Here is a 24,252-nt window from a genome sequence, read left to right on the forward strand (position 1 = left end):
TGCATTACACAAAGTAGGTATGGAGCCAAATGTGATTTTTGAAACTCTCCATACGCTTGGTATAAGTAAAATGTTTGTGTACCGGGCTATTAATAGGTACAACGAGCCTCCTCTGTTTGTGACAGAAAAAGATTTGGCCGTCCACGTAGTGTTCGTAAGAAAAAGGTGGTCAAAGTAGTAAGGGAAAGAATTCGAAGAAATCCCGTCCGAAAGCAAAAGATTTTATCTCGGCAGATGAAGATAACGCCTAGAACCATGTCGCCTATTTAAAAGATGACTTAGGACTTTTAGCCTATAAGAGACGTACTAGTCATTTCTACGAAGTACGAAGCGGTACGCAAAGGAAGGTCACAGAGAAATTTTGTTTACGGATGAAAGTTTTTACAATTGAGCAACATTTTAACAAACAATGTTTTACTATTGTAATGTACTAAATGATATATATAATGTATCAAAATGTACGGTTCCTGGGTCAACGGGATGCTTCAAATAATAGAGATTTATTGATTTACTCTATATTTACCACTCGCGTGTTACAATAGAATATGAGCGAAATAATGACGTGGTAATTGCTATGTACCGAATGAATACAATTTAACACTCAAAGAGAGTGCCTGCGTCGGGCTATACTCTCGGGACGTAACTCCGACGATTTGGGAAATCGTCACTCTTATAAGTGATCGATATGTACAGCCATGGCACGTACAAACATAGGAAATCATCATGCTTGTAAATGAGCAAAATGTGCGAGCCTTGGCACGTACATAGGGATCATCACGCTTATAAACTAAGAAAGCCTGAGTGATCAAAATGTACAGCCTTGGCTCGTACGTACTCCCCCAGGCAAAAAGTGCAAAATGAATATGTAGTGCTGATTAGTATTTACAAGATGAATCTAACTTAAGGAAATGCTTAACAGTCTCTAAACGTGGAATAGTATAAGAAGTGTTAACATAACACTTCTTATACTATTCCACGGCACTATCACTAACACTAAGAAATTTCGGAGTCCGGTCCCGGGTGGGTCTCCCTGACGCCACTGCGAAACCGGCTGCTGCTTCAGCTGATGCTACACCTACTGCTCCGTGACGTCTCTTGATCTTTATATGATCGTAATGTCCTATCCACTACCTGTCTTGAGCACATTCTGAGAACAATTATGAGCATAAAAAGTACATTACTGTGTTGTTGAATGAAACCAGGACCTAGCTTAAATATGATTGTTATAAAATGCAACCGTACCTCGGTAATTTGATATCTACATAATATTATTCATTGTATTTGACGTCTTTCACAGTGGGTCAATCCACTACCTAACATATGATATTTTGCTGAACTGGCATTCCATGTATTGTTTATGATATTATGTTATTTTCACCTTATGAAATGAAATATAGGTATATCTGTAATAATAACTTTCACTCAATATTGAATGTAAAGTTTCGACGATGTATGTTATACATAAATGGAACTGTATTTATGTATGCTTAAAGGAATTTTAAGTATAATTTTATAGATGGGACTTTTCTTTCTTTTCCTTTGGTTACTCATATTGGACTCATAGCATTGCATTACTGAATAAGAGTGCTGTATGTTACTTTTATGAAATCCTGAATCGGTGAACCTGCGATAGTGCGGAGCGATAACGTTTCGCAATCTTCCCCTTTTACGAAAGATCTCTTTCTGACCATTCTTTTTGACCTTACTGTAAATTCCTTTCTATTCTTAACTCCTTTTTTTCTTCGAACTTTCTGCTTCTTCACGAATGCTTGTTGCTTAATATATTTCTTGCCTTGATTGATAGGCAAAACATTTAATTTGTCCTGTTAATCCTTTCTGAGTTCGACCTTTTCTGATCCATGCGAACGTTAGTTTTACTGTTTCTAGTTATGATTCTATTGTTTCTTACAACCTTGTCGGATCCTTGTGTTAAGTTGCGTTGCAAATGCGCAACGCAATGGAATCGGTGCTTCTGACAAAGGCTTAGAGAATACTAAGCTGCGATTTAGGTTTTTATTATTCTTAGAAGACATGGACGAAGACAAGTTTTGATTATCTTCTGTTTCTTGCTTGACTTGTAAGCATTTCATTCTCTTGATACCCACATTAACGCGATGTGATTTATCTTCTCCGCTTACTTCACAATCAAGTTGCGTTTGCTGCTCTATGGGTTGCCATGTCGGCTTGCAATGGATTCAATGGATAATTTACTATCAATTTTCTTTTTAGTACTCACATTGAGGTTATTATTATGAACTGAACAACTGGTCATTGTAACTTGACCTGTATTATGTTGTAAGGAACCCCCTTCTGCCCCGGATATGATGCCATGATGCTCCATGCTATCTGAAGTTAACGATTGTACTACGCTCTTTACTAATTTGGATAATTCTCCTTGGCCAATATCTGCATAAGTACTATGCTTATCCATAGGTAATTTACTACCAGTTTTCTCCTTAGTAGAGAGTAGCGGAATTTGATCCGTACTTTTGTGAAAGGTCTCTCCTACCCCGGAAATGAAGCTGTGATGTTCTATGCTGTCTGAAGATAATGATTGTACTACGCTCTTTACTAATTTGGATAATTCTCCTCCTTGACCAATATCTGCACGTAAACTGTCCTTGTCACCATTTCCTGCTATTTCTTCCACCCTTGCCGAAGACGAAGAATTTTTCTTTTCCATTTTATATTGAAATGATTGCTCTTCTTGCGTTGTAGAATAATTTAAATTTGAGTTAAATAGTGCATCGTGCAGGATCGTGTTATGTTTTTGGGAACAAATCATGCATCTTTTATGCGAGAAGCAAACTTCCACTTCATGCTTAAGTAAACAATTTGTGCAAAGCTGCAATCTTAAAATTGTATCAACCCTGTCATTAAAATCTTTTGCTAAAAATGATTGACAATTAAACAGGCCATGGTTAGATAAGTTGCATAATTGACAATATTATATTTTATTTACATTTCCTCGTTTATTGAAATGCGTATACAGCGATTTTTTGCTGATGCTACATTTTGATGAAGGTCGCTGTTGTTTTGCAATTAAATCTTGTCCGGTTTGATTATTAGCCATTTCCAAGGCATATAATGAATTTTTTGAATTATGTGAATCCCTAAGTACCGGTGATTCCATATGAATTTCTAGAAAATTCTTCTGTAGGCTTTTAGAATGTAATTTGAGATTTATCTCTCTTCTATGGTGCCTATATATAGCTTCCTGCTCGTAATATTTATTCTGATACTCCGTGTTGGAGCCTCCAAGATCAGCATCTATTTCGATATGGGTTTTAAAGATTAACCCCCATCGGAATTTTAATATTTCTAGGGCTTCTTCAAGATCATATTTATTCGATGACGAGTATCCATTAGATAGTTCTAACATACTATCAAAGGACCTAAATAAAGCTGCTTGTTTACGAAGCAACTCTTCGGTTTTTTTTGAATACCTGAAGGATTTCAGGCTGTCAGTGAAAGAAGCTTGGAATAAATTCTCCATTATGGTATATATTATTAACTAGTTTATATATAATATACTTAGTAAATTCTTAAACGAATGTTTTATAAAATACGTAGTAACCATACGCTTCTGCCTGATAAAATGCTCAGAATAAATGAGATAATTCTCAGAATTATAGTGCTCAAAACAAATGGAAAGGACTTACCTACTGCAATGGCTGATTTCCTCTTCTTATTATGTTGCGTGTAGATTAGTACCCGAAGTCTTCCGCCACACCGTGTTGACGGATACGGAATTGTTTATTATCTTTTAAAAGGACCTCCTAGACCCTTTGCTTGCTTCTCTGCTACGCTTCTCTGTAAATGCTTGTACCTCCAGGATACATTCTGTGCTTTAAACAATTGGAGAGGATTGTACCGAGCGCTGTCGCTTGCCTCTCTATGTTGAAGATTGACGTCCGTCGCCTTGTTCTCGGTTGAAAGGACGCCGATATATTTTGATCCGTCTGGATTCTTGAAAAAGTTGGGAGAGGGCTTACTGCATTTTACCTCTCTCCGTTGAAGATTGACGTACGTCGCCTTGTTCTAGGTTGAAAGGACGCCGATATATTTGGACTAGTCTGGATCCTTGAAAACGTTGCTCTCCTCTTTTCTATTGATGCGGATGATGGTATTTGATTTGCTTGATGACTCAACGAACCAGCAGTGGGATGTTTTTCCACGGCGCCGATCTTCAGGAAAACGGAGCGAAATAATGACGTGCCTATGTCTGGCTATGCTTTCGGGGTGTTACTCCCATGATTTAGTTCGCTATGAACGAATGTATGAACGAATGTAGAAGAGAGTGCCTGTGTCGGGCTATACTCTCGGGACGTAACTCCGACGATTTGGGAAATCGTCACGCTTATAAGTGATCGATATGTACAGCCATGGCACGTACAAATATAGGAATTTGTCAAGCTTGTAAATGAGCAAGAATGTACGAACCTTGGCACGTACATAGGGATCATCACGCTTATAAACTAAGAAAGCCTGAGTTAGCAAAATGTACAGCCTTGGCTCGTACAGTCGCTTTTACTATTTCACACCCCTTCATCATACAATACAAGGCAAACCCTAGTTGGGTTCCAGATTCCTCGGTCTAATAAAAACTATTCAGGTAAGTCAGCCATGTATCGTATACCTTCAGATTATAACACAAATTACCAGCAAAGATATATTTAATGTAACTAAAAAATGCTGAAAACTATATTTAAAATACTCTGGTATCTTTTATTAATAATGGCATTGTTATTCTTCCTTTATATTAAATATTATAATATCAATGAATCTTAGAACTTATAATTTAGAATTTAATATGAATGTGTACTTTGTTATATTTTTTGTATATTTAAACTTTACTTTATGTTTATGTTTGAATATGTATTCCGTTTTTGGCTTTTGTGTATAATGTCATTGTTTGAATATTGTTTAATGAGTAGCTGTAGGAATAATTTAATAAAATAAATAAATATCACCGTATTTATGCCCAAAGCTCTAATGGAGCTTTCCAATTCGGCGACAGAGTGCCACGTGGGCACTATCCGAATTCAATGATGGTTTGATGCTTTTGAGCTATGAAGGAGTGACTGAGCCATACTTTTCTGAAAAAGGTATCAAAACATCTGGCCTTAACGTTTAAAGGACTGAATTGAAGCCAATTGAGACTTAAGCTTAATAAGCTTTTTATATTTTAAATTGTTTCATATTTATGTATTAAACTAATACACTGTAAAAGTAATAAATGTTATTTGTAAATAAAAAAAAATATTCTTCTTCGTTTCTGTATTTATGGCAAGACTAGGTATTTTGCCATCTTATAGGTAGTTCCAAGGGCGGATTTACCAGCAGGCTGAGTAGGCTTAAACCTAGGGCGGCGGATTTGAAGGGGCAGCAAATTTGTCGTTTTGACGTTTGTCAATCTGCTAATACTTTTTTTATACTATTTGTTTGTGTCGGTAGTCTTATTTGGAGTGCGGTGCGGGAACGAATGACGATCATTCACTAAGAGTGTCTGGCCGAAATGAAAGCGCGGGGGGCGGTCGGGTCGCCGAGGGAGCCAAACTTCGCGTTATGTGTGGCAGCATTGAGTTCGGGAGCAAGAGAGAAAGATATAGAGCGGCGTCACCGGCGATACAGATACCGGCAAACATCTTGAACAAATGTCCTTGCCTGCGCAGAAGCGATTTTTAGGTATCATTGGGAGAGGGGGGCGGCGAGAGTTGTTTTTGTCCCGCGCTGGGTCCTTTGCCTCCTAAATACACTGGCGGGCATGAAAAGTGATCATGTGGTAGATTTAGTTACCGACAATTCGTTATTCTTGCTGACGATGATAGTGAGTCCGATGATGATGATGAAACAGACAGTGATGATGATGAGTATCATGAGAACTGCATCTTCCCTGAACCTAGACCAATCACTAGCTCTGCTAATGACCTAATCGAAGGAAACCTTTTTTAGATAATGATTTAATTATTTAAATATTTTTCCGCAATCATAATTAATATCATTTGAAATTTATCACGAGCTTTGCGTTGAGTTAAAAAAACGGAAAGCTTCTGCAGCTGGTAAAAAAGATGTTTTGATTCAAAGGTCAGTAGACAAAACTAAACTTTGAATATTTTTGGTTATATTGTTGTTTGTATCTTTTCATCTTATTTTTTTTCATTCTTGGATGCTAACTACGATTTTTTGTTGTATAGGTTGGAAGCCTATGACCGGAATGCCAATTTTGGCGCTGAAGAAGTCGAGGAAGACGAAGCCTACAATGCTCCAGCAGCTGAATATTTCCGTGACATAAACGGAAACACGCCTCTACCTCCGATCACAAAACAACTTATTCAAGCATTTGTTGAAAGGTAAACATGGAACTATAGGAATTTTTCTTTGATCCACTATATTTATGAATATTCGGATAGCGTATGTGGCACTGAACTTTCCAAAAACACCTAAATTATATGCTATTGTTTAAGATTTCAAGCACAGTTGAATGGCAGACAAATGTATGAAGAACGTTTTCTGCTAACCGCTCGTGCTGCAGCTGATGGTGATTTCACCTTTATCCAAGGCCAGTGCAAAGCACTGATGAAGAAAATATTTTATGTAGTTGACGTTAAACTAAACCCATGGTTGGTTGGTTCCATTGAGCAAAGCCACTGCGAATGTGCTGCTGGGAGCGGAGTAGAGGCCCATTGCAAACATGTGTTGGTGCTACTACATGGAGTTGGAGACATGGTCCGTACAAAAACCATGCTATTACATCAAGTTTGCACCCAAAAATTAATGGACTTTAAAAGACCCAGGAAGGTCTATTTTGACTCCCCCAAGCAAGCACAAAAGCTGCCATGCAGAAGGACACGGACTGTTAACTACTTGCTGCTTAAAGAAGAGGACATGATGGAAAACTACAATGACCACATAAAAAACATGGCAGTTTCCTATGGTAACACAACCATGCCCATTCTACAGACGATCAGGCCAGCTAATACATATGCTGTTGAAAATGACCATCAGTATACACAGAAAAGTTTAAAGGATGAACTCCTTACAGACTTACTGTTAATGAACCCGTCTCCGGAGAAAATGCTTGACATTGAAAGAAGTACCAGACAACAGCATCAATCTACAGAATGGCAAACCCATCGATCTTGCAGGATTACGGCCAGCAACTTTCATGCAGTGACCCACAGTAAAGCAAGCACACAAAAACATCTAGCACAAAAAATATTAGACCCTAAACCATTTGTCAGTAGGCCTACAACACATGGACGAATGAATGAACCTGTAATACAGAAGAATCAAATTTTTCCGTTTTAGGGCCCTTTCCCACAACTTTCTTCGTTTAGTATCTTTCGGGAATGCATGAGTTCCTTTATTTTTGCAACCAAAGGCAGCACATAACGTCATTTTAGACAAAGTTTAGAAAAAACGCTAACGTAAACAAAAAAATGTATGGAGTTTGACAGCTTTGACAGATCATTTAGGCCCACTCGACTTTACGCCCTCTGTCAGGATAAAAAGTCTGTATTCTGCCCCATTCAATGGTGCTTGTGAAGTTCCCAATCAGCACTGGAACTATAGCCCCTATAGCCCCGCGTAGGAACTATAGCCCCAGCCCTCTTGTTCTGAGAGGAGGCCTGTGCTCAGCAGTGGGACATGTATAAGATGGGATGTATTATTAATAAATTCATTCATTTTTTCCTGGTATGGCTTGAATCGCTCTTGGCCGGTTTTCATTTCTTGTTATCATATTTTAGAAGGTAGTAAAATTATATTTACAACACTTTTTTAGCTCGTATGTATACAATGCGCAATCTTTCCCCCACTCCTTTGTTTAATGCTCAAGAAGTTTTCCGGTATCTGTAGAAACTGGGAAATCCCGTCCCCTATTTAATTTTTGCCAAAGAAAAGTCACCTCGGATAATTGCGTCTTGCAATTTCTTATTAAAAGTGTATAGTAGGTTGTATACATAATTTTTATAACATACCAACACCGTACACCGATTAGAATGACTGTAATCAGTTATTAATTTTTCATAAGATATGATTTTTTTTAAAGAATAATTTTTGTAGTTTTTAATTCTAAAATATTTTCGTCCACCGTTTTTTATCCGTGTAGGGTATCGAAATGCAGAAGTCAGAAGGGGCGGCAAAATTTGAATAGCCTACTGGCGGCAAATGTGTTAATCCGCCACTGGGTAGTTCATTGTTCCTTTTACTAAAATAACCATTCGGGAATCAATAAAATCTTTGAATGCGGTTTCTACTGCCCTATCAGAGTCGAATTTTTTGCCTTGCAAGAAGTTATCTATAATTATCCAAAAAAAATTGGTAGCAGTCTGGTTGTGTTGTGGTGGTCTGTGTTGTCTAGAATTGTCGTGAAAAAAAAACAAAAACATTTATTTATATAGGTAACACAATAGACACTTATGAACGTCAAAAACAGAAATGTGTATGAAATGCTTCTAATTTTACATTTACTCCCGTTCTCAAATCAAGGAGAACGGAAGAGAAGACCTGGCAATAAACTCTACGCCACTCTTTTTAATCGCCATATTTTTGTTTTACATAGCGTCTGTAAGGAGCTGCAACCATTACACCATGTTCCACGTGACATCTTAAGTAATTAATAATATTAAATAAATTAAAACCAAAGATTTGTCCTCTATCAGCAGGAAGCATGGTGAAATAGGAGCAGGCACTTACATTCTCGTGGGAACAACACGCAAATACGTAGTCGAAATAACTAATATCACCGCATATACGAATTCAAGTACGACCACTCACCCCAAGTAGCACCCGTTCACAAGTATGACGCAGGGCCAGCCATCGGCCAAATTGAATTTGAGGTCAAAGTGGCTAATACGACAAAACGCCAATTTCATATGTTAGAACTTAATATAGTGACAAATTACAGTTTCGATCCTCCTAAATACAGAATACACACTCTCCAAAACATCAACAAGAACATCCTTTAATTTTCATTTCTAATAAATTTTATTGGATGTTATCGTCTTTATCTTACGTGATTAAATATTTTGTTAATTCATTTAAGGAGGAGGAGTATGTTAGAAATAGGACACTTAATAGTGTATAGTGAAACGGCTTCCAGCCGCCGCAGGAAATATATGAAATTTTTAGGGCATTTGGGTTACAAATAATACGGGCAGGTGTATCGATATCAAGGTATTAAAAAAAAGAGTTTTTTTGTTTCTACTGGCACATAACTTTCAATAGCTAATCATTTTGTAACTGTAACGAGTTTGATGTAGTTCACTCAACTTCTCTTTTAGATCTGCCAAATTTTGATTCGCCTCATTATTTTAAAATTAATTGTTAACTAATATTTAATTTTCTTAACAACACAACTTCTGCTTCTATGCCTAATTTTGACTTTGATAATCTAATACGAATATAAACTTAAATGATGAATTTCCGATTGGGATTGAGATGACATATAGGATTCATAGTTCGCTAGAGTTTCATTTAAAACTCGAAAATTGTGTAAAATTTTCCGAAGTTTTAATTATTTTTAGGAAATATTATTTTCACAAACTATATATAAAATTAAAAGATATTTTTCTTCTTTTGAATAAATGTTATTTTATTACAAAGCTATGTTATAACTCGCATCACATATAACTCATGGGCTTGATGATGGTAAATGATTGATATTTTGTGCAGGTTAATTCCGCTACATGACAGTGACAAACAAACAATTGACAAGATGTGTCAATTTATGTTTTATTGGTTCATTAAAATTATATCTATCAAGTTTCAACTTTCCAGTTTCCAACTCAACATTTTATTAACATGTTCCTAATTCCTATGATGTGTTATAACTGTTATATAAAATTGTTTTATAAATGATTACATATCAATTTTTTATAGGTATTAACCCTACTCATTCAGGGTTACGTATATAATATCGACAACTTTTTCACTTTCATATTTACTGTATCCGTATTGCATAGCTATTATTTGACAAAATCGACATTTTTTACAAGATTAACAATATAATGTTTCTTCTAACTTAGTTTGTTTTTATTTATAAAGTTATATAAAATGTCTGAAGTAAAAGGAACAAAAGCTTTGGAATTATGGTGCAAACGTCTCGTAAAAGATTGTCCCCATGTTCAAATAGAAAACATGACTACATCTTGGAGGAATGGAATGGCGTTCTGTGCACTTGTACATCATTTTAGACCTGACTTAATGTAAGTACTACAGTACTAAGGTATCTTTATAAATGTCGGTATAAAGTAAATTATAATACATTGTGTAAAATGTATATTACATTCAAGCTTTAATTGTTTATAAATTTTACAGAGATCTTACAAAACTAAATCCAGGAGACATATATGAAAACAATCAGCTAGCCTATAGCATTGCTGAAAAGCATTTAGGTATACCTGCACTGCTAGATGCAGAGGATATGGTTGAGAATGATGTTCCAGATAGATTATCAATATTGACATATTTGTCTCAATTTTATCAACGTCTTGGTCATACTGGTGAGGCATAAAACATTTTTATTTGTTTTGTATGATTTTAGCTTTCATAATATTTTCTAATTTCCAAGTTTATTTTTAACTTTAATCTCTTTAAATTTTCAGTAAATGCAAAGGTTTCAGAAAGTGAAGCAAAATCATCACAGTCATCACAGATAACAGTAAGTATGCAACATTTGTAATTATTTATACACATTGAAATGTTTACTAAAGTATGTTGCCTGCTTATGTAGATATGTGTTGTCCTTTTGTGTTGTAATTTTTATCACTGTTTTTTTTCCTATCCTTTCTTTACTCTTATTTCACTCTTGTAGACACCAATCAAATTTGGAAAAGTGGCTTTGGATAAATGCGCCGCTTGTGGACTTCCTGTATACTTAGCACAAAGACTCATTGTGTCACAGAGATTGTATCACAGACAATGCTTCCGATGTTCTAAATGTTCTGGACATTTGAATCCTAAAAATTTTCACATGTTGAATGCAAATGAATTTTCTTGCGACTCTTGTAAAAATGAAAAGACTGTCATATCTAAATATCTTAATAATAATGATCAAATGGGAATGTTGGCATTTTGTAATGATGATAATGTGTCAAGTAGCACGAATTTGGATATAGAAAAGGAAGACTCTATTGTAAAAAAGGAAAAAACAAGACCAAAATCGATATTAGGTGAGGATTTTTCAGTTTTCTTGCATTGCATGTGTATTTTCTTATTGATGTTTGTGTATGTGTCTGGTAACATTTTTGGCATAAACTACAAAAACTGTAGTGTGTGATTTTGATTAGCACATTACAATTTATTGGATGTTGCATGTGCATTTGAATGTTACATAATAATATTATTGCACCAATTGTTATTTTTCCAATGAAAGCAGGTCAGTTGTTACAATCAAAGAGGTGACTTTCAATAAAAGTAATAATGTGACTAATCAATAAAATTCACTGTAGAATAGATGATAGAAAAGTAAGTATATCATTATCATTTTGTTAAAAAAAATAATTATTTATAAAATGTTTGTTAACAATGTATGTATATTATTTGATATCATGAAATACAAAGACTTTATTTTTCCAGATATTTTAACAATTTTTTTAACCAAATAAATTTGTCTAACTGTAGTTGATTTGTTTCAGAAAAAATAAATATGTTTGAAAGTAATATAGATAAAGAAAACAGTATTGAAAGTAAAATAGGAAATCTTAGTATAAAAGATTATAGTATTGATGAAAGTAAATATAAGGATATAAATATTAGTGCTAATGATGATGCTAGAGATACAGATGGTACTAGCAGTGCTATAAAAAATGAAGATCAAATTAGTTTAAATAGTTCCATTGATTTAAGGACAGAGAGTGATAAAGATAGAAATGATATGTCAAAAATAGCTACACCAGAAAAAAAATATACTAGCACTATTGAAAAATTAACATTTTTACAAACACAATTATCTGGGGAAGCAAATTTTGATAATTACTCAAATCAAATAAAAGTAAACAATGCCAGTATTGAAAATGTTTTGCAAAAAACAGAGCAAATAGATAGTAAAAGTTTGTCAAAAGATATGCCAATTAACATAACAGATGATAGCCGATTAGCACAAACTAATATAAATTTAGATATTAGTGTAACATTAGACATTTCTGATAAAGAGGACATTGACAAAGATTTGTGTAAACTGATAGACGGTGAAAAAGAAGTTAAAATTAATGTACCTCCAAGGAGAAAGAAAATAAATAATACTGAAAAGAAAATTGAAACATCTGAAATAAAGCAAACAAAAATCAAGGGTTATCCTGATCATTTAAATCCATTTTCTGATGACGAAGAAGAGGTAAGGGACCAAGTTGTAGAATACTTAAATATATTAAATGTTAATTTACATTGACATTTAACTTGTTCATTTGGTTAAGTTTGAATATCACATACAAGTTTATTATAAAGTCATTGATAGTGTTTAGTTATGCTAAATCACTTTTCAGAAAGATACAAAAGATTCAACTAAGAAAGACAGTACTAATCCTTTTGGTAGTAGTGATGAGGAAGATGATGAGGTCCCTCCCATACAATCACCAGCTGCAAATGTACAGACATCAACACCTGTGTAAGTTTCTTAAGTACTTGTTTGTAGCTCAAAGCCACTGTTTTAATTAGTTTTAACATAAATTACATACTTTCTCTTCTGGGGAAACAACAATATGTAATATGCCTTATTTATCTAATGGTTATGAATTATTTATATAGACTACTAAAATTGATACAGATTTTGTCAGAGTCAAGACTTACCACAACCTTGAATAACGTATTTCAACAGGTAAATCATTTTTAACACACATCTTATCCTAAAGTAATAATTACAGAAGACGCCACATCACAGCATACAATCCATTTTGGTCTGATGGAGAAGAACCATCGTCAGATGAAGATTATGATAGTATGAGGTGAGTAATAAAGCTCCTGTTTTCTCATATTGTAACATTTACTAACTGCGAAACACCGGAAATCCATCTGCATGTCAAATTTGGGTTGATGCCTGTCGTACCACAACATCAAATTGTAAGGGGCGTGAGACAACCTTGCGACGAGTTTGTATAAGAATGACATTTAAGCGTTTAATGCTAAAGCTTTGTCACGTGACTATTTTCGTACAAATTTGTTAGTTTGGTAGGTCACGCCTTTTGCTAAGTGATTTTGTCTTAAACCTAAGACCTATCATGAAAAGAGCATGAAAAGGCAACGCACTCAACGCTAGGGTAACGATTTAGAAATACGTCGCAGTCGTAGGGGTATAGTTATCACTCCCAAGCTTCAGGCACCGGAATCAGTTATTTAAAAAAAATATTAAAAAAAAAAAAAAAAATCTAACCTAACCTAACAATAGATAATTATTTTAATAATAGTGTTTTGGACAGCTCCAACGCTACGGGAAACGCAGCCCCTCCAACCTTGTGTACCAAAGCACAGGCATTTTAGGTAGGGGCTGCTCTCCCTCTGCGCCTATGGATTTAAAGAAACTCATCAGTTGAGGTTGACTGAATCAATGTTGTCATAAATGGGGGCCTTAACCAAGATCTAGTTTATATATAGATAAATATTAATGTAACAGTTAACATCTACATGTTACTTTACTACTAAATATTAATTAACAGTGCTATAAAACAATTACGTCGATTGTAAAATACAGCCAAGTTTCCAAAAAATCCAAATATAATAAACGCAGAAGCACATTCACGTAAACTTGACAGTAACGGATTTAATTTGTCATATACATTCGAAATGGCGGTTTGCGTTTATATAATTAATAGGGATTTCACCTAAAATCTATCAATACGAAATTAGGTTATAATTTAATGGTTGGTTGGAGGTATTCCAATCAAGGTCCCCCGAGACATCTACAGTAATCATCAAATTCGGGGGACGTAATTCTTAATCCAATCCATCATGAAGACCAAAGCTTTGTATCTATGCCACATAATTACAACATACATGATACAATCATAACATATGATCATTTTATTATTAAAAAAAATATTTACAAAAAGAACTAGTTCAAAAGTAGGAACTGTCTTTTTGGGATATCTAAAGGTAATGTAAATTTCAGTTCCAGTATGCACAAAGGGTCAATAACGGCGAGTACCCCAAATCTTCCTTCGGGAACTCCCCGGCGAAGGAAGCCCAAAGCTCCGCCTCCGCCTATCATAAATGTCGAGCATTCGGGCCCAACTACATCTATGGATGATGTTGCTAGCATTTCTTCTGTCAGCTCGCATGCCTCAACTATACACTCTGACCAGGTGACCTTTTTTATAGTATACTTTTTATAAAACAGTTTGTAGATTTGGTACATAGATTTCGTATATAATATTTAACCAAGAAATTTTGTTTGTATTTTAAGTATATTTTGAAACTGATGTTAAATTAGAGGTATTATTATTTTCACTTTTCCGAAATGAAGCAAACTATATATAGTAAAAGGAACGGTGTTGATAATGGCTTGAACGTGCGTTCGAATCACGGCTGTGCAAAAATGGACTTTTCTTTCTATGTGCCCAATTAACACACGCTCATGCGATCTACAAACCGGTAGTGTATCAGGCCTAAACGCCGATCACCCACTTGCAGTTCATAGAAAAATAAAATGACCATAAGACCAATACAGAGGTTGTAGCGCTACTGATGTTTTTATGTCTATAAAACTGTTACAACTACCCATTGATAGTCTCAATTTGTTTCTTTTAACATCAACATATAGCATTAAATACATACGATTTTCCTAATATATAAATCCACCCAGTATATATCAAATTATTTTTAGAAATCAATTGGTAAATTGACACCAAGATCAAAAAAGAGACGACTGGCCCCAACCCCTCCCGAAACTCACTCTATAGCTTCAGGATATGGTGCGTCGCTTGAAGCAGACATTTCTTTACGGAGTAACGCTTCTGATGGTAAGAGAACTCTATAAACTAATCATTCAAAAATATATTTTTTTTATAACAAGAGTTTTAATTCCGGTTTCGGTTAGAAGTCTTACGATTACGAAGAAAGTATCAAGATTTTTCTATTCAAATGTATACTTTAATTATTTGTTTTTTTAATGGATTTGCGTTATTAATTTCTCGCGGGAAAAATTATCGGCCATTCACAATGGTTGAAAAAAAATGACAATTTTATAATCAAAATTTGTTAATATTATGTCCTTTTATTGGTTGCCCATCTTATTACAATAATTTTGTACAAATATATCCTTTTGTTTTTCAGGTCGTAAGAAAGGTCCCGCACCGGGTCTTCCCTTACCAGAGCGTCGTGAAGTTAAGATGCAAATGACACCTGAAGAGTTACAAGTGCAGTTGGACTTGCTGGAGACGCAACAACTCGGCCTAGAAAGGCAGGGCGTGCTTATAGAACAAATGATACGCGACAAGTGTGAGGGTAAATTACGTTTATGCACTTTTACACACTAATTCCAGCATGCACGTGCACAACAAATACCTATTATATGCTTTAATTTAAACCTCTTTAATCATAAAAGCACAGGTCGTGTGGTCAAATCGCGGTTGTGCACAAACGGCCGCGTCCATGTTTGAATTTAAAACTCGTTTGTACGGTGAAGGAAAATATTGGCATGCCTTAGTAGACCTACAAATCGGAGGCGTAAATAGATAATAAAAAAATGTTTTTAAAACCCCATACAGATCAAATAATGCCATAATTTTATTAGTTAACTATTGTCCCTTGTGAGTAAATATATAATATAATTGTGGGCCTGCGTCCTTACTCTCTATCTTTAAATAGGGATCCCCACGTTTATGTATGCAAGTTCGATGCAGTTCTCTCCATATCCGTAGTATCCTTGGGATCGAAGAACAAAATCAATTATTATGGCGATTGGAATAGCTTTTGAAAGATACAGAGTAGTCTCCTTAGATACAAAGCAATAGTCCTTACTACAGAACAGAAGACAATGTTTCCATAGTGTTTAAATGAAGTAACAATATACGGTACTACCGTTATTTCATATTTGATGCCGATTAACGTTTCGAGAATTAATAGAAATTATATTCGTATATGTAAATTAGGTTAGATGCAGTATGTTGGATATAGTTAATAGTTTATAGTCAAAGAACTGAGATAAGAGTTATATTTAATTTTTAAATATGTAATTGTTTTCAGGTGACGAAGGTGTTACAGCGCCGCAAGAAGAAATAGAGGACTTGGTTATACAGCTGTGTGAGCTGGTCAATGAGAAGAATGACTTGTTTAGGAAACAAACAGAACTTATGTATATGTTAGTATTTTTATGAACAAACAGCGCCGCTACTCTGTAACAAGAGCGAAGATTAATTGGTTCTGTAATGACTCCAGTGTTGATGTCTCAAATCAAGGATCATGCTATATAAAAACTCAATATTGATATATTTGCTAGGATCACTATCAGAACCATAGTATAAAAATATATGTATCTAGGAATACAACTTAGCGAATCGACAATATTAAATAAATAATAATATGTAGTCTGTGAACGTATCACAGACTACATATTTATGACAGTTTCTGAATGTTGAATTATTTATCATAAAATTCAACATTAAGAAATTCATATCAATAATCTCATATTTCAGTCGTAGACAACAAAGACTAGAGCAGGAGCAAGCGGACATTGAACATGAGATTCGAGTGATTCAGTCGAGACCAGTCGTCAACAGGATTGATGCTGATAAAGTAAAAAAAATTCTATAGTCTATACTGTAGGGCATTTTTTATTTATCTCTGTTAGTTTAGTTAGTTTAGTCTGGTTAGCGGTATTGCATTGATCTTTTATTTATTAGGTCAAATAAATTAGTGTATGCTTATAACTGTCAACTTTGTTGTTTATATCATGATAGTCTTTTTAATGTATCACAAACTATAGGCATTGAACGCGTCTAGGAAAAACGTGAACAATGACGGAACTGCTTAGAGCAATTAATATTGAATATTACGGCGCAATATCTCTGCCTACATCGCCGTAAAATTTATAGAAATTTGAGGCTTTGTGACTCCAGGAAATTTCATTGATAATAACATTTTCTTTTGCTGATCTGATAAAACGGAAATATAATCGTCTCATTTGAATAAAAAAATATGCGATGTTTCTCATGTTTTGCAGACGCACACATGATGAATTAACCCGAGTTTAAGCGGGTAAACTATACCTTTATGAACTGGAGTACAACCATACAAGCCACACAGTATCTGTCTCAAAGCAAATTAATTGTTTGAAAAATATACTGAACTAGAAGCTTAAAATAAGTCTTGAACACACATTACATTCATTATAATAGATTCATAAAAGAGATGTATAACGGATAAAATTAGGTACATCATGTATCTAAAACTAATTAAATAACTGTCATAAGTGACTTCTTGTCGATTAATTAACGTTACTTCTATTAAAGACAAATCAAAAATTTGACTGCTGTTGATCACTTTAAAACATCAGAAAACGTTTAATCGTTGTTTACTACTAATCATTGATCATAGGCCCGCGAAGAGCAGTTAGTCTGTCGTCTGGTGGAAATAGTGCGCATGCGTGACGAGTTAGTGCAGCAAGTAGATGCCGAGAGAAGACGCGAGAGGCAAGAAGACCGTGCCATTGCCGCTTCTATAGCTGCTAAACGAGGTATGCATCAATACATTTACTTAATAAAACCAGATTTTCAATTATTTTATATAGTATTAAATCCAGTACGACTTACACTTATTATTTTGGATAACTCCTCTTCCTCTCTACACATCGTCGCATTCGATGGAACCACTGAGAAAAGCAGTGGGCCCATTCTTCCTTAGGGGTCTCTTCTATGGCATTTTCGTACGCTATCAACGCATCTTCAGGGCTCGTAAAGCGAATACCTCCAATTTTATCTTTAGTTCTTGGGTATAAATGAAAGTCACAGGAAAAGCCAGGTCAGGACAGTATGGCGGATGACTCATTATATCGACACCTGCCATAGTCAAATATTCACCGGTCCATGCAAAGGTGTTTCTAGTCGTCAGTTAAAGTATGGGAAATCCACCTGGTGCAAAGCTCACACAAGTCCTGACGCCTAAATGTTCGTGAAATATTCTTTGAACTTAACTCATACCAATGCCTAGGCCTGCCCGTATCTGCTGATAAGTCTCTTATCTTCCTCTATCATGCATTGCAGAGCACTTTGTTATTTTCAGTAGTCGCTGTTAATGGGCGTCCATCACGCGGATCATTATTGAGATTGCTACGTCCCACGCTTCAACAGTGGGACGTACGAGATGGGACTTCATTAAGAAATGCTAATCGGAGCTTATCATAGCTTTGCTGTTGAGTAATCCCACTACGAAAGTCATAATAAATCATTGACCGAAAATTTTCTCGCGTTAGGTTCATTGTCACGTGTAACAAGAGTTTTAGAATTGCCACCAATTCACAAAAACTAATGATAAATGAATGCAATATACAAATATAACATTAGGTTACCAAAGAGTTCTAAAATTGAAAAAGTTTTCATTAGCAATTTTTCTAACTGGACAATTCTAAACATTTTCAGTGTTACCCACGTAGTATGCGCTAAAATTTTATAACTACATATGATTATAACAATTTGGCTACACATATCTTCAGTGGATCTCTCAGTTTAATTTAAGGAGACCCTGGGTTCACAAGCTGTTTCAATTTGAATAAAATTTTCGCCACATCGCAATAAAAATAATTATTTCGGAAAATAGCCTAACATATGTCCACTTCGTTTCCTTTCTTGGCAAACTCTAGATAATTATTTCAGAATTACTTACTTATCCTATATAAAATACAGAATTTCTATTTATTGTATAATTTCTAAAATGGCTTTTTTATATTTCAGCACAAAGAAATAGTGACTCCACAAGTTCATCAATCAAATCGTCAGATGTCGTGACACCTATCAAGAAAAACAAAGTAAAAGACAAAGTAAAGAAGCAATTAAAGAAAGCAAAACATACACTTATTGCAAAAAAAAAAGACGAAGACAAAAAACCAAAATGACTCAGATCTTTATCTATTATATTAAAAGGTACTTAATAATAGACTGATATTCAAAGACATTCCATGTTATGTTATGTATACTTTACACTATCATAGTTATAAAAATATATCACTCATATTGAAATTATCGCCATAACATGTAGAGTAAATTTTTCAAATTATTTACGTTCAGTCTACTCTTATTTTATTTTAAGTAGATATATATTTCTTCGTACAAGTCGAGAACACTCAATTGTGGTAAAATACCCAACAAATTTAGATTAGTTTAGGACGAAACAAACGCACGCTGGCTTCCGTAATACGAATTTTAATTATGAAAGCATATATGATACAGGCCAACGCAAACCTAGCGGATTTTGTAATTGTATGTAACAATGCGCACAAATCAATTTATGGTATGGACTTTTTGTATATTTTTACAGTACTTGTCCGTTTTTTCCATTGTAATATCAGATTTTAATATGGAATGCTGTTCAGTATGCGTAGGCCTGTACGTTATTGCGCGTTGTTACTCATTTTTACTAAGAATACGCGGCCTTAAACGTTATATATTTTACAAATTGTTACATTAATTTACGTACTAAATGTTACCGAATTATATTTGAATCTCAACCAACCTTGTGTCGTACTTGGATATACATATGGTACTATATGTATTAGAAGAATCTATCAGCCATATTATATTTCTCTTATTTGATAGCTTATTTAGTAAAAGACTGCTGTCTAATATAATTTTGCACAGATTTATTTAGACCTTGCTAACTTATATATCCCTATATCAAGATCTAAATAATATTTGCTTGTCTTAATATCATTCAAAAGCATTTTAAGAGATTAGTTATGCTTTTAGATTCACCCTTTGACCCATGACTTGGAAAAACTACTAAATTGGAGTAAAGAGGATGTAGAACATGGCTTGTTGAGTGTAAACTCTACTTTTATTATGCTAATGAAGGCAGCTAGTTTATAAATTGCAAAAAATAGAATAAATTTATGAGGTGTTATTGTATGCATATTAACTAAATTGACAACATAGGGCCATAAGTTTTATATAGAGAAAGAGGTTAGATGAAAAAATATAACATTTTAACATGATTTATTAAAATAATTACTTTTTAGTATTAGTGAAACACAAGCTTAAATAATAAATTGGAATTTTTTAAGGGTAAATTTTTTTAATGCTCATATCAGTTTGTCACAGGGTGAAATCATATTAAGGCATCATGAGAACAACCATATTTTTGCTTAATTTATTAACAAATACTAACACATTAACATATTATTAAGAGCACGTACATGTTGTAAACATGCACAAAAAATATTATTATGAAAAATAAAAGATTACACACTGTTATAACATTTTATTTCATTTATATATAATTCTTTCCTAATTCAACAAATTGTTCTATCTGGTAATTTAATTTATTTAGCATAATTATTATCAATTTCAATTCTTAGATTTGATTTTGGCTTACCAAGACGTTCTCTTAAATCATCAGACTTACTGTGTTTCTTTGTTTTTATAATTTGACGTAAATCTGTTTTATTAATGGACTGTTCAAATTGTCTATCTAATCTAGACCAGACTGTAGTGGATTCTTTGTTACGGTTGTCAACTTTTTGTACTTTACTCATTGTATTGTAACTATCAAAATCTGAATCTGAACAGCTGTCACTGTAACATTGATCATTTGGAACAACTTTGACACCAAGACGTGATTGTATATTTTTGCTTCTATGAGCTTTCTTGAACATATCTGATAAAACATGAGATGAAGATGACCTGTTTGCAATAGAATTTCTGGAATTTAACACCTCAATAGACAAGGGTGCATACTCCTCTTTGTCACTTAAATTATTTTGTTCCATGGGAATAATTTTCTTAATTTTTGATTCTTCATCATCAGCTCTCATTCTCATTCTAGGCACTTTTGATTTCTTATTCCATTCTGCATCTGAATCACTAGATTCATCAAGCTGTGTAACTTGGTTTCGATTTCCTAGTCGCATTGCAAGATTTTTATTTCTTGGTTTGATAATTTTCCTAGGTTCTACATCATCATCATTATAATCAGGTGTGTGTGGGAGTTTACGTTGAAACACTTCCTGATGATCGTATACCCCCCATGACATACAAAGATCACCCCATGGATTTTTGTCATTTAAATCAATGTGCTTCTTTTGTCTAGGATGTACTGAATCATGACTTCTTTTTGCCATCTTCTTGTCTGCATTTGTTGCAAATCTCATTAAAATAACATCTCTTTTTGGATGTGGCATACCTTCTCGCCAATGATATGTAGATCTTTCTGATAACATTTCTTTTAAACTATCATCACTAATTTCATGTGAATGAACAAGTAAAGCTAATGCTGCTGCAATATGGTCCTGGCATACCATGTTACCTATCATATAAGAAATTATAAAATGAATAATTGTAATCACAATATTAAACTACTATGTCAAGTAGTCAATCACAATGTTAAAGACTAATAATAACTTACAAGACACAAAATTAATTGTAATGTATATATATATATATTGTTTTAAACATATATATATGTATATATATATATATATATATATATATGTTTAAAACAAACAACAAAATCTTTTTACAAGCTATGGCAATGTTTAAATTATAGATATATTTAAGTTTGCAATAATTTTAGGTCTATACTGCTGTCATACCATTTTTTCTAAATGAATGAAATGAAGTTTGACACATTTAAGCACACTCTAGACGAGATAGTTACTAGTGATAAGATTTAGAATAAGAACACTATAATTGTATATACTTACAAGAAGTACTATCAACCCATTCCAAAGAAACAGGTTTGTAATCTTCTAAGTATTCAAAAACATCTTTAGTTGTAAGACCATCAATTCCAGTTATATGCAATGTGTCAAGCCTATAATGTCTTTCATTTTCTTCAATACCAATGTTGGCATAAAGCTCATCAATTTGCTTTTGAGTAACAATTCTATTTCCACTTAAATTCAGTCCAAAGCGCTTTGCCCTTTCTTCAAATTTTATAGAATCTATTTTAGCCAACTGTTTGATTATCGGCCCTGTCTTATCAGCCCTATAAAGCTGAAACATGCAATATATTATATGATTAAAGCAAAATTAATAAATAAATAAATATATAAAACAACGGTCAAACTGAAATTTGTATTGTATTGTACAAATTATATGTACCAAAGTAGAATCTTCGGATTGAATGTCGGGTTTTTGATCTCTTTCCTCGATATCCATTTCATAGTCGTCACTCATTTCACCATCTTCTTTATCAAAATCCATAGTAGTCTAAACTCTAAAGTGGAGATTTATCAATGAGGATTATTTAGGTATTAGCAGGTATGAGTCAGTTTAGTATACAAATTTATCGCAGAAGAAATATTATATTTAATTAAAAACAAAATGAGCACACAAACGATTAATACAATGTACCACAGACTAGAAGGATGAACTATGAGGCAGCATAGAACACAGAATAGTAAGACATTTAATAAAAGTTAAATACTCTGGCGAGCGGATTAAAGCGCACTGGGGTCTGGCCATATTACCACCGAAAAATATTCTATGTAGAATATTTTTCCACTTTTCACTACCACTACTTTTCACTACCACTTTTGCGTAATTGTATTATAAAAACGCATCGTTCGCAGACGAGAGATATGTTACTATACTGTCGCACTGTTATGGCGTCGCTTGTAGGCTTTGGGCCTAGGCGTGAGTTGGGATACGAAATGTAACTTTCATACAAATTTGTTAATCGTATCTTGTGTTTGTTAAGGTTTATTTAAAATTTATGAAGATTTAATTATTTGACTTGATTTTCTAATATTTTTTTTAAATATAATCTTAATGCATTATTTCACTAAAAATTGTAATTATTTTCATCGAAAAAAGAGACGACCAAATATAATTACTAACCGTTAACAAAATAAAATACCAACTAATATGTAATTCATGTTCACTACATTATGCACTTCAAATTCTATAAAATCTTATTGGCCATCCACACTCTCGACGAGGTGACACGAAGGAATGCGAGCGCGTGTGTCATGTTGCCTCGCTTCGCCTTACCACTGCTGCACTTTCTGTCGGCTTTTTGGGGTGTGAGTCAAAGGACGCGAGCGGGCGAGGCGAGCTCATCAACCATTCTCGTGCTTGCTCACTTTGTTGTTAGCTTCTGATGCGCTCCTTTTCTTATCATGATGGAGTGGAGTAACTATTGTGTATGGCTTTTATAAGACGCCTCAAAGCTGTTGAGATGTAGTGTTACCGTCGCATGCTTTTCATCAGCTGGATCCAGAGAGTAGCACATAAAAGAGTCCTTCAAGGAGTAGGGACGACACGAAAGTTTATGCAGGTTGTTAAAATACGGAAAGTCGCATATCTCGGTTATGTTTTGCGTCATCACCGATACGACTTGTTACGGATTATAATAATTTTGTTTTTGTTGCACACTTGGTTTCAGAAGTAATTTCAAATATGAATTAAAAATACGTCGAAGTAGTAAAAATAGCTGTTGTATTTATGTGAGCATTTTACATATTTATATATGTTAATCAATGACCGTATGATATTTATGATAATAACAAGTTGACAAGTTTCTTAACTTTTCTTTCTTCGTTTTCAGTTTTTCTTAACAATTTGATACATTATGTTTCAAGCGTTTTGATTTTCCTTTTTTATCTTGTTCTGTAACAGTTAAACGAGACAGAATTAAAATAAAAAAACGAATTGTCGAAGCAATCTTCAATGTAGGAGACATTTTCCCTCTAAAACAATATTATTAAATGTCATTGGGATAAACTTCTAATATTTCGTCGAAGGCATCGGCCTGGATATCGCGCTGCGCTTTGCTGTTCTGAATTTCTTGAGCCAAGATACACAAAAATTTCTTTAACATCCAGTAAGTCTAGCTGAAGTATGCATTAAATGATATTCAAGAGATACAATGACTAATAAAAAAAAGGAATTTAGCCTGGTGGGGAAGCGAACCCCGGTGCTCCTAATTGTATAGAATCGTGTGTTTGTACAGAAAAAAAAACCCCTGGACATCTTGTTTCCCCCTAAATTTGGGGGTAAAACCCCATGTTGGCATCAATGCGTGAGTGAGGATAGCTACCACTCAAGCCTCACGAGGATCCGGAGCCGACTTTATAAAAAATACCTATTTTTTCATAGAGTATAT

At 34.1% G+C, this 24,252-nt stretch overlaps 2 protein-coding genes across 3 annotated transcripts; one reads left to right on the plus strand and one right to left on the minus strand.

The window, feature by feature from the left end:
• The first annotated feature begins 9,810 nt into the window (after positions 1–9,810).
• LOC123711486 (MICAL-like protein 1) lies at positions 9,811–20,399 on the plus strand. 2 transcript variants are annotated; one of them, XM_045664097.1, is made up of 14 exons: positions 9,811–10,211; positions 10,324–10,508; positions 10,611–10,666; positions 10,820–11,177; positions 11,643–12,340; positions 12,489–12,610; positions 12,867–12,947; positions 14,108–14,300; positions 14,822–14,957; positions 15,271–15,435; positions 16,183–16,297; positions 16,632–16,731; positions 17,533–17,671; positions 18,885–20,399. In XM_045664097.1, exons 1-14 carry the CDS (start codon positions 10,060–10,062, stop codon positions 19,043–19,045), a joined length of 2,661 nt encoding a protein of 886 aa, XP_045520053.1. In that variant the 5' UTR covers positions 9,811–10,059; the 3' UTR covers positions 19,046–20,399. The 2 variants fall into 2 exon arrangements, with proteins under 2 accessions (XP_045520053.1, XP_045520052.1); XM_045664096.1 differs by having other exon boundaries at positions 9,812–10,211; positions 15,271–15,441.
• On the minus strand, positions 20,392–22,552 carry LOC123711487 (nuclear cap-binding protein subunit 3-like). The gene is made up of 3 exons (XM_045664098.1): positions 22,248–22,552; positions 21,848–22,139; positions 20,392–21,450 (listed from the first exon to the last, which is right to left on the minus strand). The coding sequence occupies exons 1-3, from the start codon at positions 22,347–22,349 to the stop codon at positions 20,468–20,470; spliced, it is 1,377 nt and encodes a 458-aa protein (XP_045520054.1). The 5' UTR covers positions 22,350–22,552; the 3' UTR covers positions 20,392–20,467.
• Between the last annotated feature and the right edge of the window lie 1,700 nt (positions 22,553–24,252).

This window comes from Pieris brassicae, chromosome 6 (assembly GCF_905147105.1).
Source record: "Pieris brassicae chromosome 6, ilPieBrab1.1, whole genome shotgun sequence".
In the NCBI taxonomy this organism is placed as follows: Eukaryota; Metazoa; Arthropoda; class Insecta; order Lepidoptera; family Pieridae; genus Pieris; species Pieris brassicae.